The following is a 26,462-nucleotide window of genomic DNA, read 5'->3' as shown; positions in this document are numbered from 1 at the left end:
GAAAAGCTAACTCACATTAAAAGACACTGAACTTAATCTGCACTAAATTGTGGAGTTGGACTGTTTTTGTTTGATTTTCTGTTCAGGAATTTTAAGGTAAGTCTGTAAGGGTTCCATGACTGGATGGAGTGTTTAATGCAAGCAAAACTGGCCTTGCTCCTTTTGTTAAGCTGCCTGCTCAAAATGCAGAGAGATATTTAGTTGATGGAGAACAGGATAAATTTTGTGGACAGCAAAGCTGAAACACAGCACCACAGATGTTGGAGCAGATACATGCCAACTCAGACAATGAGATTTATGCTCAGTAGAGTGAAGGTGGACTTAGTCACTGTCCACACATACATAATCACAAATGTATAATATATGTGTACTGTGCATCTAACACACTGTGGATTAATTTGTGAAGAGCTAGAAGAGGTCTACGTATCTACTCATAGAACAAAGTTACCGGAGCGAAAATAATTTATGGACACATTTGTACAGAGCAGAGGAGCACCTCCAACACCTGCCTCATTTTTCACCTGGCAGTTTTTTTTTTGTTTTTTTTTACTTTTAATGAATACAGCTGGGATTGACAGATGTGTCACTGGCATAAACTGACTCTCTCCTCTCCAACTTCCTTGCAGCAGGCCAAGCCCACCTTTTGCACTTGAGTAGTACAATTTAACAGTGTCGATAACTAAGTCCACAGTTGAAAAATGGCCAAAATATTCAATAACCCCAGAGTTTTTTGAGCTGGTCTGAGATCTGTCATTTATGGTCTTCAGTGGATAAACCTTCAGTATCTCACAGCAGAGAACACTGCTCATTTTCATATAATCTTGAAATCCACTTTAACATACTTGGTTATTGTTTTAATTGTCCACGTTTGGCTGGGTGGTAAATGGTACATTTTTCTTTGATGTGATAAATTCAGAATGCATTTTCTTCTGATTTGCTCTGACTTTAAGTATAAGACCTGAATCCTTCATCCACCTCTACTCACTCACTACTGTGGATACATCACTGCCTTTTTTCCCAAAAGAATATAAGTATTACATTCTGTGGCCAAGAAAGCCAGAGTGCCAAACTTTCAAAGCCAAGGTTTAGCATAATGCCTACAAGAATAAAAACCAACAACAGTGAGTTCACAACCATAACTTAATCATGTGAATGGAGTGTAACCCTGACAGTAGTATTGACCGGCTTGTTAGAGTTAAGCAGCTTACTGTATCCCTCTGTTGTAGCGTGCCCCCCCTCTGCAGATCAGTAACTGGACACGGTAGTGATCAATAGTATCCTCTATGAGGATTTTCCCAGCCAATTAGGAAATTAGCTCAAGCGCAAAGTGCAGCAAACAACAGCAATGAATTAACAGGGGAAACACAGGAGTATGAAAATTTGAGAATTTGTGAACTGAGCTTTCAACTCTATCAAATATGCAATGAAATAGGACTGGTAATAAATGTGTTTTTCTCAATAGGTTTTTGTCCCTTAGGCCATTTCTTGTTATGCAGGTTTAGGACAAAGTTTGCTAGGTATTGAGATGCTGATTTCTGTGTATGCAGAATGTCAGAAGCATGGACAAAATAAAACCATGATTACTCAGCATACCCTGAGATTGTTAATCTTTCTTTTATTGCACTGTGCAAGTATTTAGCTAAGAGTTTTGCAGATAAAATCAAACATTTTGCTCATACATGCTTATGTATTTTTCTCATATTTTAAAACAATGTTTTCTCTTTTGATTTTACAAGAGACAGACAACAGGATTAAGGAGGAATGGTTGCTGTGGTTGCAGGAATCTGTAGAATCCTAAATTCAAATCAATTCAAGTTTTATTAACGGAGGGAAATTAAATAGCTGCAGCATAAATTATTATCAAAGATTTGCTATTGTTATTGATAGATAACAAAATTTGATAAAGATCAGCTGCCAGAACAATTCCTTGACAATCCTGTTTGTTTTTTTAATTTTTTTTTTGTCAATGTAACCAAACCCAACACAAGGAAACAGATTTTCTTTTGTAACAACACAGGCATCCAACAACACAAAGCTGCCTGCCTGATCACTCCCTTGGTTTTCTCTCAGGTAAGTGGATGAAAAGATCACTGTTACTATGTAAGTAAAACTCTAGAAGTGATTGCTTTCGCTGCAGGATGTTGCCTGCTTTTGACAGTAGAGTCTCATGAATCATTTGTTGGTGCCTCAACTGAGGATGTCAGTTACACCCATGTGGCACGAAGCCCAACCATTTATGTACAGACTGTGGGATAGACAACAGAAATATTTTGTGAAGGAAACAACTCTCACCTGAATCTTATGAGATCCAGCCAGCAGAAAGAAACAAAGAGAGGATAAATACAATTAGACAGTACTGTAGCTGAACAACATTTCAACAATGGGTGATCAAAACAGAAAAAGTAGACAAAAATGACACAAACTATTTTCTTTTCCTTTAAACAAGCGTTTGCAGATTAGAGTATTGTGATTTTATAACCTACCATGACTCCTTTGGTAACCAACAGCTATGATGGTATCAAGTGAATGGTGTTGACTGACAGTGGTGAGTAAACAACATCTTCATGATTATTTTAAGAAAAGAAGCACTACCTTCTCCTTCTACTTTATTCAGATGAACAAGTGAGCAGTTTCTTAAATTAAAAATTAGGCTTTAGTTGTCTTTATAAGAGCTACATGAAGCTGAACTTTAACAGCACAAACAGCAGATTGTCAATGTCTTCTTCTCTTAACACTGCAGTATATGAATGGCAGAAATAGTTTTCATCTTATTTTCTTAAATTTTCAATGTAGAGACATAATATTTCCATAAAAAGTATTTTGAAAAAGTTTTAGTCACTCAAGATGCTGGGATTCTAATCCATTATGCAACACCACCAGGGGGGACAAATGATCTGATTCTGCTTGTGTCCCAAAATACTCGTTCACTGTCATAAATTATCTCTAGTACAAGAAGGAAACCTTAAACAGATGGCATGCCCCCTCACAGAGGGCTAGATCGACAGTCTGAGTGTCTCCATTTTGCATGAAGGAAATTGACAGATTAAAGATATCACATAAATAAAGCATCCTCACTTTCATAGTATGGAGGAGTAAAAGTGCCAAAATTAAATAAATAAACACATCATTAAATAATTACTTAAATGTGTCATTAATGCATTAAAATTGGAATTAAATACATAAATCATTAATATATTTGTTTAATGTGTCATTAATTCATCAAAATACCAATTCATTTTATGTAAAAAATATAATTATAACTATTTCACAATTTCAGTATTTGACAGATAAAATAAATTAATGACCATGAAATAATTAATTAAATAGTGCAATATTTATATAGGTTTTTTACATAAAATGAATTAATGACACATTTAAATAATTATTTAATGATTAATGTATTTAATTCCGATTTCAATTAATCAATGACACATTTAAGTAGTTATTTAATGATGTATCTAATTTATTCAATTTTGGCACTTTTACTCCTCCACATAAAGCAGGGATGTCAAACTCCGGTCCTCGAGGGCCGCTGTCCTCGAGGGCCTGCAGGTTTTAGATGTTTCCCTGCTTCAACGCACCTGATTCAGATTAAATGGATCTCTTCAAAAGATTGTTACATTCTGCACAAACCAACTAATGAGACATCAATCTGAATCAGGTGTGTTGGAGCAGGGAGAAATCTAAAACCTACAGGACAACGGCCCTTGAGGACTGGAGTTTGACATCCCTGATTTAAAGCATTTGTACTGTATCAGATGTTTCTTTATTTGTATGGATGGAGCTTTATCATTGTACATTCTGGCGTTATCTGCTGGCCCATATATGTATTCAACAATATATGTACATTTATATTGCTGCCTACATCCAGGAAATGTGTTTGTAGTGGTATTTCAAGTGCAAAAGTATTGATTTTTCTGAATGGAAACATTCAAGAGCTGCAACTGAGATTTACTGTGACATTTTTCAGTATTTGGTTACACAACTATACAGTGTAAAGAGGCCCTTCCAAAGAATGAAATACAGTAAATGTTGTATGCAATGTAAATGTTACTTTGAGTGTATTAGTTTTTTTTTTACTGTACCTTCCACATGCTGGCTTCTTTCCCATATACTACAGCCATGTTGTTGACTTTGTTCTGCTGGATGCTCCTCTTCTCTGTCTCGTTCAACTCCTCCGAAACAAAGCCTATGAATGAGTTGTCTGGTGTGTGGGCTGAGTGTATATGAATGCATATGCGCGTGTGGTAAGTATGTGTAGGATGGTGGTAAGTAGAGTGAAAACAATCCACAAAGGCAGAAAAAGGAGGAAAAAGTTTTACTGCAAATGAGAGAATGAGAAGAGAGATGGAAAAAAAGCACAGTATTCTTGTGTACCTCAGTTCCGTGGCTCAGTGAGCGTGATTATTGCCTCTCTAAGTATTATAAATACTGATTGTCAGAAAGCCAGCTGCTGGTGGCTGTGTAAGTCTGAGATGGCCAATACAGGGACTGATGTATTGAAATAGTTTTTTAAGTCTTTCCTGAGCACAAGGAATTTCACTTGATCAAAACCTTGTGCTTGAGCTGTCCCCTGTCACGGTTTATTCTCTGTTCCATGTCTTGTCTCGTCACTTCCTGTTTTATTTTGAAATTAACCTTGTCCTCTCGTTTCAGGTAACTTGCTCTTCCTCCCGTGTCATGCGTCTCATTGTCTTCCCTGATTCCCAAGTGTTTCCACCTGTTCCCCTTGGTCCCTCATGTGTTCAAATAGTCTGCGTTTCCCTTGTCTTGTGCCAGTATGTTGTCTCTTTTGAGTTTCACTACCAGCTATCTGTCTTGCTTCACGTACCACAGTAATCACGAACCTGCAGCGAGCGTTTCTCCTGCAGTGCTGTTTTGTTTGTAGTTTTTCCATAGTCATAGTTTATTTATTGTGCAAGGTAAGTTTCATAGCCTTTTGTGTTCCTCCATTTTTAAGGAGAGATTTTCGTTGTAAACTGTCATAGTTGCCACCTTTAAAGGTGAGTCCTTAAGTTATAGTTAAAGTTCCATAGTGCCTCTTTTGGAAAGAGTGCGTCTTTTGTTTTACTCCGCCTCGTTAGGAGAGCGTGTCTTTGTTTGGTTAACTATTCATAGCTTTTGTTTTCCTCCCAGCGTGGGGAGTTTTATGTTTTATAAATTTCATAGCTGCGCTCCTTCTCCGCCATAGTTACCGAGAAGAGCGCATCAGGTTTCATAGCTTGTTTATTTTGCGCTGCCGGGAGATCGCCGCGCAGTGCCCTGTGTGTGTGGGTGGTTATATAATAAAACCTTCTGAACCCTGCACCTGTGTCCTAAGTCCCACGACGTACCTGCCGGTACTTGACATCCCCAAGCTATCGATTCTTGTAGTCTTTTATTCAAAACCAGGTACCAGGTATTACATCCTCACAGTTGCAGCCAAATCTTATTTTCCACAGCGTACATTCTCATGTTTTGAAGAACTGTAATAAATGACCAGCCTGATGCTCTATCACAAATATCAAGTTTAAGTCACACATTACACTCTTTGGACAGTGTGAAATGTGGGTGACAACAGTAGGCTTCATGTTGTCGATTTAATGCGCCTGCTGCTGAGTGCCAACTGTGCAATGCTGTTGAAAGTTGAATGTGAAAGCAGAAAAGAATAAAGTATTCAACGTCTAAGTCAGGATTTGAGGAGACAGACAGATACGAGGGCAGATCAGACATACTGTGTACCATATGACAGAGGGAGTAACAGAGGAGAGAAAGCACAGGTGCAGCTTGAAGGGATGCTAGAGGCTGTGATGTTGCTCAAAATAGCTGCATTAAACACATTGCTCCAAATTAATGTGAACAAGCAGTGAGACCTGTCAAGGAAAGTGAAAAAGCGGCTTGGAGTCATTTTAGCATATTTAGAATGACTGACTGTCAAACGACAACAGCTCCGTGTGTGAATGTGTGTGCATGTCTGTAGGTTCTGAGAGTAAAAAAAAAAAATCTTGATCTGAGCAACTGTTCTGTATACAGTGCTGAAGCCAATGTAATGAATTCTGTCATGAACAATTATGCTGACAGCATGTCTAAAGCATAAAACGCAATGAATGAAACTGAAGGGTGTGAGTTCGCTCTTACGGAACATGGTCATGTACTGCCTGGGGTTGAGGTTCCAGTAGCCCCAGTTGGTCCGGTAGCCATGCAGCGTTGCATACTCCTCATGATTGTAAGCTGGTTCAGTCCCAAATGTGTCAATCACTCTGATATGACATCTGTAAATGACAGCAGAACACATTTGTGCACAACACAACACTGTGAGTGATGAGTTCATGTGTAGTCATGAATAAATACAGATATGTAATACAATGTTATCAGAGGGTTTCTAAATAAAGTCTGGTCCAAAAGTCTTGACCCCCCCCCTCATTTCTTTCTATACTGCCAGGAAAATGGTTAATAAGTGCATCAATTTAATGAGACGTGCAGACATGAATTGAAAAAGAGTATATGAGGCAAAAAAAAGAGTTTTCCTGTAAAAAAGTAGTGTTCAGGAAGAGCTCTTCAGGATCCTTTAAGGACATTCCAAAGCTCTTTTTTAGTTGTTGCTTTCTTTTGGTCTGTTCTCTGTCAAGATGATACCACACTGCTTCTATAATGTTCAGGTTGTGGCTCTGGGGAGACCAATCTGTGACTATGAAATGCTCCATTGTGTGATTTTCTATCAAGGTCTGATTTTACTACATTTTCAGTGTGTTGGGGATCATTACCACGTTGAAAAAAATGAAGGTGTTGCAAATAAGAGCCTTTCAAGATAGTTATCCATTAATTTAATGTTAAGAAAATCAATAATCCCAACCAGGAAGGAATTCTGACCATTACCCCTCGCTCCTGAGGGGGCTTTAAGTTGCTGTCCTGCTGAAAGAGCCAAGACGTCTATTGAAAACCTAGTTTTCACTCATCAGCAAACACATTACAGTTTAAAAGGCCCTAATAGTCTTTAGATTTCACTATTGCTTTCATAGATTCAGTGCCTCTAGTGCCAGAGGCAGCAAATCAGCCCCAACCATTATAAAACCTCCAATGGGTTTCATTATAACTTCATCATGTCGAGTTTTTTCCCCCCTTTTCCTCAAACAAATCGATGCACTGTATTCTTCAGGAATAGTACTCCAATTTCATCCGTCCAATGAACATTATCCTGGAGAGACTGTGGCTTATCTATGAAACATCTTTTAAATATTCTTGCCTCTTTTTTTTTGTTGAATAGGAGTCGACCATTTAACTCGACCAACACGCTTTACACAATTTACACCGACTAGATCGGAACCTGGTTATTGACTGAAGTATGTTTGACGCGGCAATGCTGTGGACTCTGCAAGTAAATGTTCAAGACATTCTGTAAGTTACTTAAGTGGTGATTGTGATGCAGTGCTTATAATATCAGAAATGTAGTAGAGCAGAGCAGCACTCTGAAAATGTAAGTGATCTGAAGTTGACAGTTAGACTTAATGGACTGCTTTCCAGTGACAATTTCTTATGCATTTAGCTTATAAAAGAAACAGAAAAATGTGTGTATATATTTGTGTGTGTGAATAGCAGCCTGGACAAGCGTACACATGCGTATAGTATCACTCAGAATTGCTCTAGGTCACTTATTCTTGGGATATAGTTTGTTTTGTTTTTATCAAGTTTAGAATTGAGTTTTTTTTTAGTAATCTTGGAAAGGAGTTGTTCAACAAAGGGGGGTGTCAAATAATTTGCAATCATGTGTGTATTGATTATTTGTGCCGCTGACAATGCAATTCAGCAGAAAGTATCACATTTTCATTTGTAAGGGCCACAGAAAGCTGAAAATTAATTATTAATGACAAACGTTGCTTTCACTTGTATCTACAATGTTTTCTAACTTCCTATGGTCCAAACTGCACTGCCACATATTGCCAGATCTGTAATGGTTTTCCGCCACCAGATAAGGGGTCTCCAAGGGATGGAAAATAGTGGAGGAAAGGGAGATCAGTGGAGGAGTAGCTGAGCTGAATATCTATTGGGAGATCAGAGTAAAGGGCTAATCTGGGTTAAACGGCTGCTCGGCAAGGCTCAACAGTCCCCAAGGGTGAAGGAAATATGGCAGGGTGGTGTGTTGTCACCTGCAGTCTTGAGATGTAACCGTGTGGAATCTATCTCGTAACTTTCACTTGTCTCACTTCTCTGATTAAAATGGCACAGACCCAATTTTAAAAGATGTTTGTTTGTTACCCTGCCAGCTGTCAGCAAACCATTCATCTCTAACTTGCAGACGTAAGTACACTAGACTCTACAAGGAGATAATGTGAAGTGCAAGGTTTTTCTTTACAGCAAGAGTGAAAAAAGCAAAAGCAAAGGCTGTGGAAAGTCCTGAGCTTGCTCTTTATCTCCATCATTTTGTCCTCTATGAGACTGTGTTCTGGTTTAATTAACAAAGAAATTAGAATTTATTTGGTTATTTTGTGAAAAAAAAGCACAAATCAACAGTTGCTACAGCTTTTTAAATGAGATTTGCGTCTTTAAATGTTATTTGTGCAATTCTAGTAATTAAAAATTCATTTAATTAGACAGATTTAGCTTTACATCTTCCAAGAACAAAGGCCATACGCTCTTATAGAGTGCTGTAGTTTCCAGTCAAATTGAAACGTGAAGCAACACACCTGAAATAATCTTAGAATAAAAATGCATTCAAGTGTGTGTTAACACAATGTCAAGGAGGAAATATATCAGCAAATGACCTTAGAGAAACAATTTTGCAGTGCCGATCAATCTGGTAAGGGTTTTAAAGCCATTTCCAAACAATTTGGTGTCCGTCATTCTAGGGTGAAAAAGAGTATTCCCAAGGGAAAATCGTCAAAGAGTCGCCAATCTTCCCACAAGTGGACGTCCCAGCAAGTTCACCTCAAAGTTAGACCTCAAGATGTAGCTCAAAGATCCCAAGAGCTACATCTCAGACTCTAGAGGCCTCAGTTAGCATAATAAATGTTAAAGTTCATGACAGTACAATGAGAAAAAGACTGAAGAAGTGTGGCTTGTTTGGAAGGGTTGCAGGGAGAAAGCCTCTTCTTTCTACAAAGAACATAGCAGCACAGCTGAGGTTTGCAAAGTTGCATCTGAACAAAGCAAAGAAATGTGCTTTGGTGAGACTTGCAAAGGACCAGATGATATCCATCCATCCATTTTCTATACCGTCAATCCGTTAGGACCAGATGATATCCATCCATCCATTTTCTATACCGTCAATCCGTTAGGACCAGATGATATGATATGTAAAATCTGTCATTTCTTTTTGACATAACTGTAACTGTTTCCTTGCTTTGGCTAGTTCATAAAAATGAATAGCATTTGTTAATAATCTTATCCCACTTTAAATTTGACCTGATTTCTTAAAGCTTGAACTGTCTAACAAATTATTCAACACTAGGTGTTTTTTTTTTTCAAATGCTACATTTGTAACCACTAAAGCACAGCCTCTTTTGAAAATTAAGATAGATGTTCATATTCTATTTGCAATCCTGTAGTTCTGATAATATCTTTATCGAGACTTCTGGGTGAACAAAAGACAAATCATATTCATAAACACTGAAAGTCACATCCTGTTAGGAAAAGCAGGAATCAAGACCACACAGTAACGATGGAGCAAAGAACTGCTGAACTCGGCAAGCAATTAGGTGCTGACTGCTGCCTGTCTGGTGGAAATGTGGGACCGTGTGTGTGCACAAGACAAATCGTGAGCCCTAGAAAGAGACAGCAAAATAGGTTGTGTGCTGGGAAAACAGCTTCCAAGCCCAGCAGAAATGCATTGCTCTAGCTCATAATTGGATTTTAAAAATACATGGAGCACCCCTTTATATGTGGTGTCAGGTTGAAGCCAGAAACCTTTTAGTCCTCTTTCTTCTGGTATCTTTCTGCCTCTCTTCTCTTTGCTCTCCTTTGTTGACATCCCTGCACACTTTTATCTCACCCTTAATCTTTTCTCTTTCTGTTTCATACTTTATTCAGCTGGGCTCCTGTTCATACATGCCCTCTCCTTTTTTATTTTTCATTGTTGCAGTTTTATGCCGGGAGCAAAAACAAGGAAAGCAAAAATATCAAATGCTATAATCTTATACAAGGAGATAGACTAAAACAATGGCTTATTAGATGTGGAAACATGAGAGTGGGGCACAGGGGGTGGCTGCAAGCTGTTTTTAAGACACTAAAGAATAAGGCTGAAGTTGGACTTTAATTCTTATTGAAAGGCAACAACATGAAAGACCTCTGAGATAATTTGGGTTCATAATGCAGTGTTCTGCAGGGATCTGCAGCCACGCTTTTTTCTTTAAATGCACTGTGGCATTTAAGCCCATCTTTTGGTGTTGTTTTATGTTTTCTTGCCCCTGCGTCATGCTTATTATGGCCTAGTTTCCAAGTTTCTGAATCTTTGTAGCAATGCCAAAAGCTATTAGGAACACTTTTGCATGTGTGGTATCTTCTGTTTCTTCCTGCTTCCTTCTCATTCTGGATTCATGAACCTTCACTCCTAACAGCAGTAAGCTCACAGATAGATTCAAACTGCTATAAGGTGTTAAAAGAGAGTTTGATTGGAAATGATCTTTATGTGTACTTGTGTGGGGGATGATAATTACTGATATGTGTCAGCGGGCATGCATGAAGACTTGCTAGTATCTCATATGCCTCCGATGTTGTACGACATGTTGTATTGATTGTAAACATTAATATTCTCGCTGTGCAGAGCAATGATGCATGACAGATGGCAATGCAGCAGTTTGTGTAAGCAGGTAGTCATGCTGTTAAATTACATCACAACATTCTAAATAATTTACATTTGACATTTTCTGTACTTAAAGGTCTTTTAACTGGATAGGAAAGAAGAGTTAGAGAGAGAAACCCTTTGTGTTTATGTGTGTGTGTGCCATAGTGTGTTTGTGAAGCAAAACAGATTTTAACAAGCTGAATGAGTTACAGCCTGACATCTGGACAGAGACATGCATGCCTTATTACACGCATTAATTAATCCATAAACGGCCAATAAACCTACTTGCCTGCAGGCACATGCGCGCACACGCATGCACGCACGCACACCAACACAAAGGTAATACAGCATACACATACAGCGAGAGCTAAAACTCAAAGTCACACACACATCTACTAACTTGTGTTTCTTCAGTGAGAGTCCCATGTGCTGTTTCATCTGCTGCAGGCCATGGTAGTCCGTGTAGATTAGGTCAAAGGGCAATGGACCAGTGAGTGGGCAGCTACCTCTGCCTGGGGGCACGCCGAGGAACCTGCAACACACACAAATAAAACGCTCAAGATACGAAAGCAAAAATACATGACATGAAAGACAAGACAGGAGTCGCTATTAACACTTTGGGAGCACAGAAGCTGCACTTCAGCCTACAGCCACACATCTATTATTCACACAGAAAAAGAAAAACCTTTGGTTTGTTTTTGTTACAAACAAGAAGGGGAACATACAGTGGAGTGAGCTGGCAGCCCAATGGGTTCTTTGACAGGTGAAATGTATCTATGTCAGAGTCAAACCTGAGTTGGGGCACAGTGGGTAGAGGAATATGAACTGATCCAATGTGAAACTAAAGGGAACTTCTTGAACAGTACTGTATCCCAAAATGTCGAAGGTAACAGCATGTCTTTAAACAAGACACTAAATCGTGTTTACGTTTCACCATGCTATGGCAAAGACTGTTTGTTGATCAGATACAACCAAATGCTGAGTTCATTCGAAGGTAAGTCGACAAGGCAAAAGCAGGATGTCATCTTTACAGATCATTGAGATAAAGATAATATTTCTTTCCATTTTTGCAGCTGTTGGGTAGAATAATAAAAACATTTTCAACTCTTGATAGGCTTTGTGTACAAACATCTTAATTTGTAAAACAATTCAACTTAATCTTTGAGACTACTATTTTCATAAAAAGAAAAGAGTTACAGGAAGAAATCTACGATCATCTCTAATTTATACTGAAGTCCTAGAGTAAATGTGTTTTAATGCAAGGATTTTGCCTCTGTCTAGAGGTAACTAAGGCTGCAAATATAAAAGTTTGTGTTTACATTTCAATATGAGACATGCAGAGATTTTGGAGGCACAACAATCTCAAGAGCTCAACCTGCAAAACCATCAGTTGATGAAACAAGAAGTTCTGGCTGCTAAGAAGGAGTCTGTGGTTATTTCACGGCAGCTGATGTAGCAACAGAGATGTATTTACTCTGAACATAAATACCCAAGTGGAACACTTGACAAAATTTGATGTATTCGCCTCACCTCACTTCCCAGACCTGCAGGAGACTGGAAAACATAGATTCTGTTCAGATAAAAACATGTGTCAGTATGTTACAAACTGATTGACACAATATTTTCACCTACTTTCTTAACTGTGTTATTTTTGGTCCTTTGGTGAAGAATAATACAAAACTACATGAATGTAAATCAGACATTCTTGCAGTTATTATTTTTGTGCCTTCACAGTCTTGGCTGGCTCTGTGTTCCCTCTCTGATGACTGAGAGCCTCTCTGCTTCAGTGCTGACAGACATACTATTAGACGTTTGACCTGTGAGTGGTCCTCTTGCTCTTACTTCTGCGAAACACGAAGCCAAAGGCTAATGGAGGCTATAATACAATTTGCACCCTCAGTGAATTTCATGTTACTTTGCTTGTTCTACATTGTAGTCTGTTTGCTTGTGCTGCTGATCCGGGGGGTAATTTGATAGCATTATTAGGGCAGCACTTACAGGAGTTTTGTTGGCATCTGCTAACCACAATCAGACTGGATGGGAAAAACGGAAATAAAAGAGCTTGAAGTGGCAACTCAACTAAAATGAAAAAGGTTTTGCTCTAAAGCAGCAACAGGAGCATGTGGCTGTCACGTATAGAAATGGAAGAGTGTTTTGTCTGATCTAAGATGAAAGACTAGGAGCAGTGTGAAAAAATAAGTTAAACTGGGGGGTGGACTAAATGATTTTTGATGTGCACAAAAAGCAAAAACACTCAGTGTGCAGCAGAATATTAATCTCAATACAATTCAGTATTGTAATATTTGAAGATGGGCTAATTTGATCAGTTTGTATCATCTTTCTTCAAAGTAACTGTATAACATAACATGTAATTACAAGCAGCAACTTAGGACAACTCCAAATTAATACATTTATCATTTTGGAATAAGTACTATCCCAATTCCTAGAAAAAGTCAGGATGCTGTGTTAAATGTAAAAAAAGTACAATGACTTGCAAATTTCATATAATAACTGTATTTTCAATTGTTTTATTCACAATCCCTTCTTCTTTGAACAACAGTCTGTAAATGTCCAGGAACTGAGGAGACCAGTTGGACCTTTGGGAGAGAAATGTTGTTTTATCCTTTTCTGATGTAGGATTCCATCTGCACAACAGTCTTCTTTGCTGTGTTTAGCATGTAATGATGTCCCAAATGTTTTCAGTTAGTGTGTTAGGTCTGGACTGCAGACAGGCCGGCCCAGCTCTTCTACTACAAAGCCATGCTGTCATAACAGATGCACTACGAAGTTTAGCTTTGTTTTTCTGAAATATGCAAGGCCTTCCCTGAAGGAGGACATGATGTCCATGATTTCCAAAAAATTATTTCAAATGTTGAATAATCTGACCACAGAAGAGTTTTCCAGTCTGGCTCAGTCCATTTTAAATGAGCTTGGGCCCTGAGAACACATCAGTATCTCTGGATCACGTTTACATATAGCTTCTTCTTTGTTTGATAGAGCATTTGACCAACAGCAGTTGTGGATGGCACTGTGATCTACTGTCACCAACAATGATTTCTGGAATATTGCAAATAAAATACTGATTTATAAGCTTTGCAAATCATTGCATTCTGTTTATTTTTACTTTTACATAGTGTCCCAACTTTTTTGGGACTTGAGAATTGGGGATATACTTCCTGATGGCCTAAAAAGGGTCTTACAATTTCACACCTCTTACACTGCAACTAATACAGCAGTTATCCTTGAGTTTTTGAAAGCACATCAGAACATTGCCTCCATTCGAGCATTTTAGGAACTAGCGCAAAGCTGTGGTTTAAAGTCCTAAAACACATTATAGAAAAGCATGATTGTAAGTGTGCTCTCCACCTGGAGTGTGGCACCCCTAATTAGTCTAGCCTCCATTAAAGATACAACGGTTGCTTTTATCCTTATAGATAACAGACAACTCCCAGACAGTAGAAGTAGAGGCCTATTTAAACTGTACTGTACTACATAGACTTATTACAAAAGTTGGACATAACTCACTGTATGAACCTCAAAGCCTCTTATTTTGCAAGTTTTCCAAACCTGGAGGTCCCTCTAATTGCAGCAGTTTATCCATTAATATGATACAACTTGCTTAGTTTTTTTGTTATAAAACTTGCACTTTAAATGAAGATTCTGCATCCTAATACTAAGTTTGAAGTGGATGTTGCATTAAAGGTTAGAATATTTCGGATGTTCTTTGACAGTACAGATTGTAACTGTAAACAGATTGCATGCTTCTTTACAGCTTTTACAACTTTTACAATTAAAGATCAGGCGGCCTGTATCAAGCCAGAGACAAAATAAAATCTATCCGCAAAATAAATCTGCAGTCAGTGCTCGCTGTTGCTTGTTAATGTTTTTGCTTTGGGCGCCTGATGAGAACCACAGGGGACTTAGATAAGAATCAACATCTTTATCTGATATTTACAAAAGTGAAGATCTTTGTTGATTAAATCCTTCTCTAATCTGAAGATAGTATTAAATGTGTCTCTGTGTTAACTTCCGTGGTTAATATTGGGAAGTAGCACTGAGGTGGGGGAGGGTATACACGCTAAAATGTCCTCTGATAAATTTAAGAGGAAAGATTAAGGATAAACTCTTTCTAATGTGGAAAGAGGAGCATGGGAGTATTTGGGTGACTATGTCTTCAGTTGCAGGATGATGATGAACTTTCTGAAAAATCTTTGCAGTGCTGCTACAAACTTTCCAGATTTTCAAACCAACCCCTGAAGTCCCGCAACACAGTATTTTCTCACTTTTGTCCTCGATAATAGAAAACCTTTTTGCTCATTCCCTTATTTTCTCACAGCCTGGTACGTTCTTTATACCTCCCGGCCTGTCAAAACCTCATGGACTGAAAGGCTCAGAGAAAACTCAGTGCCAAACTGAGGCGTGCTGTCAGTACTGTCGAAATGGGACTCAAGCCTTGTTTAGTCTTTAATAGGTAACAATCTTACATTCCACGAAGTGACTTACTGTATTTACTTTTAAATGCATTAAGCAAAAGAAAGATTCTTATTCCATATGAACGAAACGGACTGGAAGAATATAACGGGTACCCAGTTGTTGCTGCACAGCAGAATGACAGCAGCATTGATATTCTGTTCTGCTCTGAAAATACCTTTACCATGTTCTTCAGGCAGTTTCAATAGAAACGTTTCCCTTGACCTATTAGGCTGGTCTGCGACAATGTTTGGAATGGTGGTACGTTTCAAAGCAACATTCACATGAATGTCAGAACCCAAGAATCTCCCAACAGAAGTCGAAATTGTAATGACATAACCAATATTGTTTACTTGATATTTCAGTTTTAATGTTGCGGTACTTTAATCTATCAGCAGAAAAATACTTTTATTTGTGATAGATTATCTCTGGTTATCCATTTTGAAGAACACAGGGATGAACACAGTTTGATTGCTGGAACACGTAGAGCTGCCAACAAAGGCAATGAGAAGGGAATTAGATAACTGCAGTTATGCTGACCATTATTCAAACGTAAAGCAGAAAGATAAAATTAAAGAAAGACTGAAGAAAATAGTAAACATGGATTGTGATGCACCAGCTGAGAAAACAGGAGCATGGCAGAACACAATTGCCTCTCTGTCTCTTCATTTCCCACAAGCAGCCAGTTAAATTCTTTTCCTCTAATCCTACATTGGCAGTTTTTCATTCAAAGAAAAATTATGTATTCATTATTGAAAACTTCTATATTTCTCTCTCTTTTGTTGAGGAACACTGAAGGTAATTTTTTTTGTCGATGAAACTCTAGAAAACACTGACAACTGGGCAGTATATTTCTTCACAAGTCCATTGTGGCAGCTATTCATTAAATTTTCAATTTTAAGGTGACATATTTTAAAAAAGATAACTTTTCTTGAGAGCATTTATATCAGAGTCTGAAGTCACTACCAATAGTTTTTGCTTGGGGTCCTCTAAATTGAAAATTGAAAATCTGAAAATTTTCTATGGCACAGTCCCAACACAGAGTAGAAATATCCAGCCTCCTCATCTTTATCCCCATCTGACACCAAGTTCATTCACCAAGTTTGAACGCTTGCTTTTTTTCTTTATTTGCTATTAACAACTAATCAACTTAACTACACAGTTTTCTTCACAAAAAATAATTAATAAAACTCTAACAATCAATAAATCATCTAATATTTTTTTACAACAATTGAATCAGCCATTTAATTGGTCTTCTAATTTTAATAGAAGGTGGATAAGCTGATCTCCAATTTGATATCAAATACACCGCACTCTGTCATTACAAAGACACACTTTGGTGTAAAGAAGCCCATAAAAGACCACAACATTAGCTTTTAAAAGTACTAAAAAAAGAGAAGAGGAATGGAACCAATGTTTTTAAATTTTATAATAGTCTGTCAGATGCCTGGTGCCTGACTTCAGCCTTCCAATTTGTGGTGAAAGTGTTTAACAACCTGAGAGATTTCAACACATGATTCACGACAAGACTACTTGATTAAAAATCAGAATCAACTTGTGAAATGCAGACAAAGTATTTGAGAGCTAAACTGCTGCTCAAGTGTTTTTCTATCAGCTTATATTGACATAGTCTGAGCTTGGTTTGCTATGTGTGCTAGTGTGAGCTCCTAAATTTCCACTTCCATTTTAGCTTAAAGTTGTGGGACCTCAGTCAAAACACATCCCACAGAACAGACCTATGAAAATAATTGTAAATTCCTTGGTTAAAGGGAAAGAGTTGTACTGCATCACCCAAGCATGTCATAGACATTTTATAAAGACCTCAGGAAATTGTTTTAACTTGTTAAAAAAGGGCACGATATGTCGCCTTTGATTGTAGCAAAGCATAAAAATGATGGCAACAACTTGTATAGGACATTTCAGTGAAAGATAAGTACATTTGGATGTGCCGCTTTTTGGACACATTGTCAAGTTTTGTGATGATGGCAACATTAAATTTGTATTTGTTTTACTAAAACTAAATCCTTAAAAAATATATTTTTTTACTCCACCTTTAACTGTAGAGCCCTTTGTTTTATATTTAGCCCTAAAACAAGCTTGCAAGCTGAAATCTCAAAGAATATCGTGACAACTACAGGTATGTTTGTTTTTCCGTGTTGTTTTGTTGCTTTTGTAATATCCATACATCAAGATATTAGATTCTCTTTTTAACGCAGATTTATGAAAAATATCTTAGAGTTGGCAAATGTTTATTGTTTAAGATGAATATCAGTTTCATACTGTGAAATAAACTATAGTCCTAAAACCAAATTAAAAACCAGTGCATACTGTATTCTTAAAATCTAGTTGCCCGGTCAACTTTTCACCATAGACAACAATCATTTAAACACATGCTAATACAATACAAGGCTATATGCCAGCATACCACATATTAGAACATTAATACATTTGTGAATGACATACAAAAAAGACCAGGCTTAATTATTATACACCCTCACAACTACCCACTCACCCAGACACATACATAAACGCACAAGCATATACACACAGAGGATGGCAGCCATCCCAGACATAATCCGGTGCCAGGACTACACTGAGGTCTAATTACCCAAGATTCTCTTGGCTCCTGGTCATTAGTATACAATAAATCAGCTTAATCTCGGATAAATTCTGCATGTATGTGACTGAAGTTTTAATGAGCAACTAGTTGTGTTTCTTTCCGTTCATGTTGCTCTGTAGTCATTCTGCTCAATGCAAAACGCCTGTATTGATCCCGTAAGGACTAATTGTGCATTGCGTTACTTGTTATACAAAGGCATAAAATGGGGTAGAATTAGCTTATGGTTAGGCTTAGGATAAGGGTTATACTTTCAGCTATGATGGCTAAGGTTAGGGTAAGGGGTTAGAGTATGCATTATGCCAATGGAAAACAAGGGATTTGTGTGTATGCGTTTGTCTGCATGACACAGCAGTTGAAGGGCATTGCAGTCAGTGCTGTCAGCTAATGTCATCTCCACTAACCCTGGCTGACAGAGGTTTAGAGGGTCAACAGAGAGAAAGTGAGGCAGCTGAGATTGTGACAAGCAATTGCAGTGTATGCGTATTTGTGTGTGTACATGTGTCGTTGTGTATAGTGTCATCAAAAAAAAAAAAAGAAAATGATGAAAAAATTATGCTCTCAGTGACGGTCGACAGTGTTTTTACTGTTGACTTGAGCGTTTGCTCCATCAAGTAGTAGTCTGCAGCAACCTCAAACTTTTGTATGACAGATGTTTCTTAGATGCATCTTCTACCAAAATAACAAACAAACAAAAACACCTTTATTTGTCACTGAAATAGACCTTTTTGTCAAAACTTTTATCAGGACTTTGCTTAAAAAAGTATGCACACAACTGAAATGACAACATGCACTTGAATGGACATTGTGTACACATTTATAACTGGAACTGTCTGTGTAATATCATTTCAGAGAAGAACTTTTAAACACTAAATGGTGAAAATATATTTATCCTACATCTATTGAAAAAGTTGCATTTATGTTGCATAAGCTAACATAAAAAATTCAGCCTCAAGACTTGCAGAGTTCAGTTTACTTTAACACCTTGACATGATGCATGAAAATTGTGCAACACCATCCTGATCCTCTCATGTGTGGACCCTGAAGTCAGCTGTAGGCACTATAAAACTCCTATTTTAGACAGACAGGTCGACTTTATCTGCCATTACAAACTGGCAAGCAAAAGTTTGGATGTTTCTGCTCCAGAAACAGTGTAAAAGTGAATAGCTAAGCAAGTAAAATCTTTCCTGATTTGAAAAAATGAAACATCACACAATTCATTTTTAATGTCAAAATTACTTTTCCGTTTCCAAATTTTTATCATTTTAAAACATGAATCTACATAAGTTCAAATGTAAACCATTTCCATAGCCAGATATAGTATAATGCTCCTTGTGCCACGGGCTGCAACACAAGCCCAATGCATGATTGATCCAGCCCCATGCTAAACATTTGAAAGAGTTCTTTTCATTAAATTTTTCATCGTATTAATATCCTTATAGTCAGCTTCCTGTGATAACTGTTGTCATGAGGACACAGGAAAGACTCTCCAATTGAAGTCATATTTGTGTCTGATAAAGCTCTCTGAAGTTCCTTTACGGTCCACCGAGGATATAGAGTAGCCTTTCTGTAGTAATTCTACATGCACTTGCATGAGTTTTTTTTTGTTTTTTCTCTTCTAGATATAATTGTGAAATCCATGAATACAGTTGCCTGCATTTTCTAAGTTAAGTTACGAGCTGAAGGAAAAGCTACATTTTAAAACCTATAATTTGTAAACATGAATTATCTCAATTCTCAGACTGAGAATCAGCTAAGGGTTTTTTGGGAGCTCAAATCTTTAAGGTCGATCAAACATTTGCATATTACCCTTCAGTTTTTTCTCTAATCTATCTACAGTTCACGGTTTACTCACTAAACAAAACTGCAGTTTTGACCAGATTTTTCCATGTCACTATATGTGTGCAGATCTGATTTCATACGCCTATGTGGAATGTTGGTGGAACATTAGAAAAATATATCAGAAAGAAATTAACGCTGTTGTAAACCGACATGTTCCTATTTTTTGAGTCAAATGATGGTTGGGTATATACAAACATAATGACCAAAACATTTATGAAATCCTCTGTTTCCATATTTTCCTCTGATTACTACCTGTGGATGGTCATCTGTGTGCATGCAGACAAAGTCTCTCTTAGTTAACACACACACACAAACACACAGAGTGAAGGAGTGAGAGAGAAAGAGACAGACATCGACACATGAGCAGGTACCCAGATATGATTTCATGAAATATTTCAAACGCAAGCACTCATGTGCACCAAAATACAGGCATATAGGGCATTGCAAGAATCAGCTAACAGGCCCCAGTTATCAGCCAAGGCAGGGTGCACGAGATAAGGGAGCTGCAAGGCATCATACACACCGATCCGCCCAGAGGAAGGGAGAGGAGAGAAAATGTAGCAGAGGGAGGGAGGGATGAATCAGAGATGAAAGATGGAATAGGAAAAATTCAACACCCATGTCAGAAGTAATAAAAGTCTCAGATGAGGAGAGTTGGGGGAATGAGGAGAATCAGACACACGATGGAAATGTGAGAGACAGACAAGATGTGGGGCAGCAAGGTGAAAAAAAAGTGTCAGGTGTTTTTGGAAGAGGTTAATAGTCAGAGAGGGAAAAGCGTGTGAATAAGGAAGGGAGCAGAGAGACTGCCAGAAGAAGGAAAACTCACCTGTTTTACTACTAAGGTCTGAAAAATAAACACACACACCCAAACTGAGTGTGAAGCCTTTGCTAATAAAGCCTGCTCTGGCTTTGTCTCTCACAACGTCAAGCAGCCTGCTCTTTCCCCTTCGTCAGCAACTTCTGATCTAATCCCACTAAATCAAGAAGAATAAGAGCTGGCATTGGCTGTGACGGAGGAAGTCGAGGGAATTGAAAATGCACACCCACCCTCGGGCGTGACACCATTCAACACACACAAATGTAAGATAGCGCGTATGCTTGGATAAGGGTGTGTAAATACTATGGCAGATGTATATATCATTATGCTCTCACACATGGTGCACAAAAGATAAATCCACTTCGCAACCTGCCTCCGGCACTCAGAAAGGAATGAAACAGAAGCCAAGTGCCAGTCAAGTGGTGCAGCAGGCAGATGCCTTTCGTTCAAGTGTGAAGTGAACACAGGCATACAGATGAATGTGTAGGAACAAACACTCACAGTCACAGATCATCTCAAGTCAAGTAGATGTGTTGATTCAAGTGCCATTTCACATCCTACCAGGCACACACATACGCACACATAGACTGTATAAGCAAACTCATTAGTATTACCCCGCTGACAGGGCAGAACACAAAATGGGAGCTAATTTTTATTGATGGATGTTGGAGACAATCTACTCTCTAAAGCTGCACTCAGCTTCCTGAAAATTAGTTCCAGCTCACACCTGAAATTGGACTTTTTTGTAGGAGTTAAGACACTGAGGGCAACCATGTATAAATGTATCACCCTTGTAAAGCTAATGGGAGTAAAATTAAGCAGTGGCAAAGAGTTAAACAAATGCTGGAACAACAGGAAGAGCAAAATTATCAGTGGCACATTATATGGGTGGTACATGGGCAATCCAGGCTTGATAGAAAACGCTTTAGTCTTCTTGGCTTCTGCTAACCATGAAGTTATGTATCAATCTGGTAAAAGTTTTTGGTCTTGCTCGCAGAGGGCTTCCAGAGTCTGTCTGCCAGCTAGTCAGTAGCCCCCCTACACCCCTACAATAAATCTGACTGACTTAAGCTGCTTCTATGAAACTATTTCCTTATGGAACACAATGGTCTTATCATTTTTCAGTAAAATATATTTCTTTAATAGATTGTCATGAAATTGGCAATAGTTGCTAAAATTTAAACTTTGTTAGATCATTGTAGCATCATAGAGTGGAACCCTCAGTATGTGCGTTCATCGTGACAACGGTTACATGCACATGAATGGAGGCGATGACTTCATAAGTGATGACAGTCAGGTTGTGGCCCCAGTTTTGAACAGGTTCCAAATTGGGCATTGGGCATTACAACTGCACACCCATGAGCTTAAAAATACATCGTGTTGATGGATTCTTTTTAGATAAGGCAAATGGCCTCATAAAGACATAAAGGTTGTGTCTGCTGGAAACTCACGAAAAGCCAACATATTTACATGCACAGTTGAATTGAGATAAGGTTACAGCACGATTTAGCCATTTAGCAGGACCACCAGCCTTATCCCAGTATACATTAGGATAAATGTGCTATATAAATAAAGCTGAGATTGACATTCACAGAAGCAGAATTGAGTCATTGACTTACGTATGTCTGCTGCCACGATGCGGAAGACATTGTGAGAAAACGTTCAGGGCAATCTACCACTTCTAGCCTTCTCTGTAGGAGATGATTGTACATGTAATTATAGCCAAATTTACCACACAGAGATCTTTCAGTAACTTGAATGGCTATTTGGTCAGATGATTCTGTGGACAAGTAATTTCAAAGGGTTTCTTTTCAGTCGCAATTCTGATGCATTTAGCTGTCTGACAAAATAAACTAAACTAACTAAACTCTTGAAAGAAAATAAAAGCTTCTTTATTTGGAATCAGCTGTGTCAATCTACCAATGCTTTGCTGTTTTACAAAAAGATGAAATTTAGGCACACCTGCAGGGTGCCAAGGCTCATTTGAGACAGCATTAACAAAAGATCCGTGTCTTTTATCACTCATCTGTTTTGAAGTTCAATTGTTGTATAGAATTTGCTGCATAAACCGTAGCGAGGAAAAGTGTAAGAAAGACAAATTTGGAAACCACAAACAAAAACAAAAAGTGAGGCAAGAGCAGTAATCTATTTGAATTTGATGAAATCAACACTACTCTTTGCTCAATCTAATTTCAAGCCTCGTTGCTTTAAAATGGGCAAGTTTTCTCCTGCAGAGGGCTCAGAAACATGAGGTGTGCTGACATCAGTTCCACATCAGCCTGGCTTTGACATCATGTCCCTTTGAAGCTGTTACAAAGAGCAGACACTGATGGAATCATTGTGCATAATATTTTGTGCTTTCATGTGAACTCTCAATGTCTTCAGGGCCATCTTATGAAGTTGAATATGTCGGAACCGAACCCAATTATGCTTGACTTTGCTCATATCAGCTGTTCTCTTCAATAAAGTAGAAACAACAAGGTCTTCCATATAAGTAAGAAACACTGTCAAGCCTGTTAAAGGAAAATTTGGAAAATAAGAAATTTCTGACCTAATTTCAACTTTGCTTGGCACAGGCATGACAAATTGGTGTCTCTGAATTCAGTTTAATTCAACACAGTGCAAGTTTTTAAGATAATATTAAATGATGCAATGAGAGGCTAGAGAGTAGACACTGACCTACAACACAGAGAGAGGCTGTTAATCCGCATAATGAATCACTGATAAACATCAATTTGTGGGAAAATGAAAGGATAACAAGCTCGTGCTCAGAATGCAATTCTCTCCCTAGCATTCAGTTTTATGATAAACAGAATTGATGATGTATCTATTTCTTATTTTCTTTTAATGCACAACTGCACACTATCTTAACATGAAAAATTATAGTTATGTGGTTGCACTGCAGGTGCTGCACTGTCATTTATCAGCGGTGGTCATGAACCATTGCACAGAGAGCTAATTAAAAACCATTAAGTGGTTTATAATCTTTCAAGCCAGGGTTCATTATTTCTCTTGCCCAATGAAAGGATTTAGATCTTTCAGCTGAACCTCACAGCATCAGTGACATTGTGTCACCGTTTATAGAACATCATTGTTCATCAGTGTGGATGCTTAAGTAGTTGCAGCTAAATATTATTGCATTCATACAACCAAAACTGGACTTCTTAAATGCATTTTAACATTTGATAGAATTTGAGTTTCTGACAACCTGGCTAACACACCCACATATCACTGTTGGGCCAAGGCTTTCCAAAGTTCCATCTTCTTGTATCCTTTTGTAAAAATATTAAAGTGTAAGTGTATTCTGAATGAGCTGAACTGCTCTTGTTCACATATTTCTCTCTTTCATTTGTCAGATGGTTAAACGCATAAGAAATTGTGATCAAAATCAGTCCAGTACGACTGTATCAACTCAAGATCACTTAAAGCCTTCTCAGATTATCTTTCTGCTCTAATAAAATCCTGATTTTACAACTACAGCATCTGACAAAATCACCAGTCACGTAACACAAAAATAAGGTCTGTACCGTGAATTCGGTTATACTTTTATGTATGATGACCTCCAACAGAGAACGTTAGAAGCAGCAGAATGTCTAACATGTTATCTCATATAGTCCACAGCACTGGAGACAGTCAATAACCTGCTTCTGATACTGTCTATTTCAACGGTTACAAGGATGGTGGTTTAAAATCAAATGCAATTGACAAAATTTTCTTGACGAGAAGCTCGGGTTCGGGGGAACCTGCCTGCCCTGATGGAACGTTCGCTGCTGGTTACATGGGGGACTCCTGGGAGAAGTGGAGGGTCGTGTGCCCGGCGATTCTTTCCTTTGAGGACATCGAGGATCTTTACATATTCGGAACCATGATAATGGGCTATCTGCTGATTGGATTAGGCATTGCCCTGGTGTATCGGAAAATTTGGAAGTTGGAGACAGCGGTCAAAGGCCCACCTCCCCCTCCTTCACGGACACCTAGGGCCTCATGTACAAAGACTTGCGTGAATTTCCTACTGAAACATGGCGTACGCTCAAACCAAAATGCCCTCTAACGTACAAAAATATCCGGATGTATCGATGTGTGCGCACGCATGACTCCAAGCACATTTCGTTTGTACATCCCAATCAACGTGGAATTGAGTGCACATGTCGGAGTACCCGACTCCCCCCTGTCCACGCCCCTACTTAAATATGCAAATCATATTTAAATGAGCCCTGCTCCTGCGATTCCCCTCTCTGCACGATCAGAAAATAAAGAATAAAGAATGCGTAAAACGGAAAAAATAATAACTTAACGGAAAGTGAGATGGAGGTGCTACTTTCTGAAGTGGAGGCCCGCAAAAATGTGCTCTTTGGCACGCTGTCCTACGATATAAGCAGCAAACGTAAGAGGAGTGGGTGGGAGATGCTGAGGAGTTGAACAGAGAGTCAACACAACTATGGGTGACACTGCTCTCTCAGGGGTGGTGGGTGTGGGAATGTGGGTGACTCTGATTACCCCCAAGGTAAATACCTGTATTTGTGTAACTCACAACAAACGTGTTCATACAGTAACTAGAGCAGAAGTGCGCCGGGGAAAAGGTGAGACTCATTGAGACATTTCACAAGCACGGGGTTATTAACATTTGCACACAGAGACGATCAGGCGCTTGTTAGAAAGATCTTAAGCTGTTGTTTAACCAGCAAAAAAACAGCAAGTTACTAACTTTAACCACCAACTATGATGCTGTGAAGACGGGATAGAAATTTTCTGCCCACATGCTCAATGCACTTCATGGGGAATAATATTAGGACAAATACATGAATAAAGTTACTCACCAAGAAGCCACCCATCGCGCACAGAGCCAGCTTGTAGTCTGTTCCCAACAATGCTGTTACTCAGAATGTATGAGTCGTGCGTTGAACCAGGCCACCTCGCCACAATGTCAGTTAAGTGCATTTGCGCATCACAAATTATCTGTACATTGATGGCTGGAATTGCTTCCTGTTGACATACACAAATTCATCCTGTGATGGCGCTTTTATATGTGTGTGCAGTCGATAGCTCCGATTACGTTAGGAAAACCGGCTGTCGCTGCAAATTGCGCTTTAATGTTGGCCTGTTCAACTGCATTGTGGGAATTTGATATACCTGGCTGAGATGCGGATAATCCCGTCCCACACGGCTGGTATGGCTCGGCTCAGGGTCAACTGGCACAGTCCCGATCGGTCGCCCAGCTCCCTTTGAAATGCCCCGGTTGCCAGGAACCCCAACGTGGTCATCACCTGTATGGGAACAGGCAGCGCATGGCTCCTCGCTGTGTTGCGCTCCAACGCCGGCCGCAGCTCTGCGCATAGCTCCAGGAGGATTGCCCTCGGGAACCTAAAGCGGCTGATGAGCGACTTGTCCTTATGTGCCAACAAATTATGTCTGTCTCTAAATACACGCTCTCCTTATTGCACCATTTGCTATGTCTTCCAACACCGCTAAAGCAGCCATAGTTTTTAATAGTATGCATTGCACCACTTTGCGCATACTTTTATATTCACTCTAACTGTAATTGCAGACATATGGGTGTGTTAATTGTTTATCAGTGATAATTGTTCATGTGTCTCAGATGTGCATATCGCTCATTCTGAGGACAAATTGTGTTTAAATTTATTCATTATAACAGTTTCCCAACACCACCTGTAAGTGTCGCCAAAGAAACAACCGCTGTAGAAAAGTGCGCACGACAGCCCTGAGGCAGCGTGAGGCACCGCACATTTCCACGGTCATTTTGCTCTTGATACATCTGATCGTTGACGTGAAAAAGTGTGTACGCCACTTTTTTGTGCTTACGTACCCTTTGTACATGAGGCCCCTGGTGATTGTTGACTCCATCTGGGACCAAATTAAGGGCTGTTGCAACCCCCCTGTTGCAACTCTTTAATTGTGCGCATGCGCATTAGCTGCAAGCTACCTGTTGCAAAAATAAT

The 26,462-nt window shown here is 38.8% G+C and overlaps 1 protein-coding gene across 1 annotated transcript in view; it reads right to left on the bottom strand.

Moving 5' to 3' along the window:
- LOC140304728 (alpha-1,6-mannosylglycoprotein 6-beta-N-acetylglucosaminyltransferase B-like) overlaps window positions 1-26,462 on the bottom strand; it is a 119,895-nt gene that overhangs the window by 14,166 nt on the left and 79,267 nt on the right. Inside the window, exons 9-12 of the mRNA XM_072383482.1 lie at window positions 11,157-11,288; window positions 6,118-6,251; window positions 4,086-4,216; window positions 2,293-2,298 (exon numbers count right to left, since the gene is read on the bottom strand). Coding sequence (XP_072239583.1) covers window positions 2,293-2,298; window positions 4,086-4,216; window positions 6,118-6,251; window positions 11,157-11,288 — 403 coding nt within the window. The remainder of the gene's footprint in view (window positions 1-2,292; window positions 2,299-4,085; window positions 4,217-6,117; window positions 6,252-11,156; window positions 11,289-26,462) is intronic.

Source organism: Leuresthes tenuis, unplaced genomic scaffold (genome assembly GCF_036924035.1).
Source record: "Leuresthes tenuis unplaced genomic scaffold, fLeuTen1.0.hap1 SCAF_4, whole genome shotgun sequence".
NCBI lineage: Eukaryota > Metazoa > Chordata > Actinopteri > Atheriniformes > Atherinopsidae > Leuresthes > Leuresthes tenuis.
This window is presented reverse-complemented; position numbering and strand designations above follow the sequence as displayed.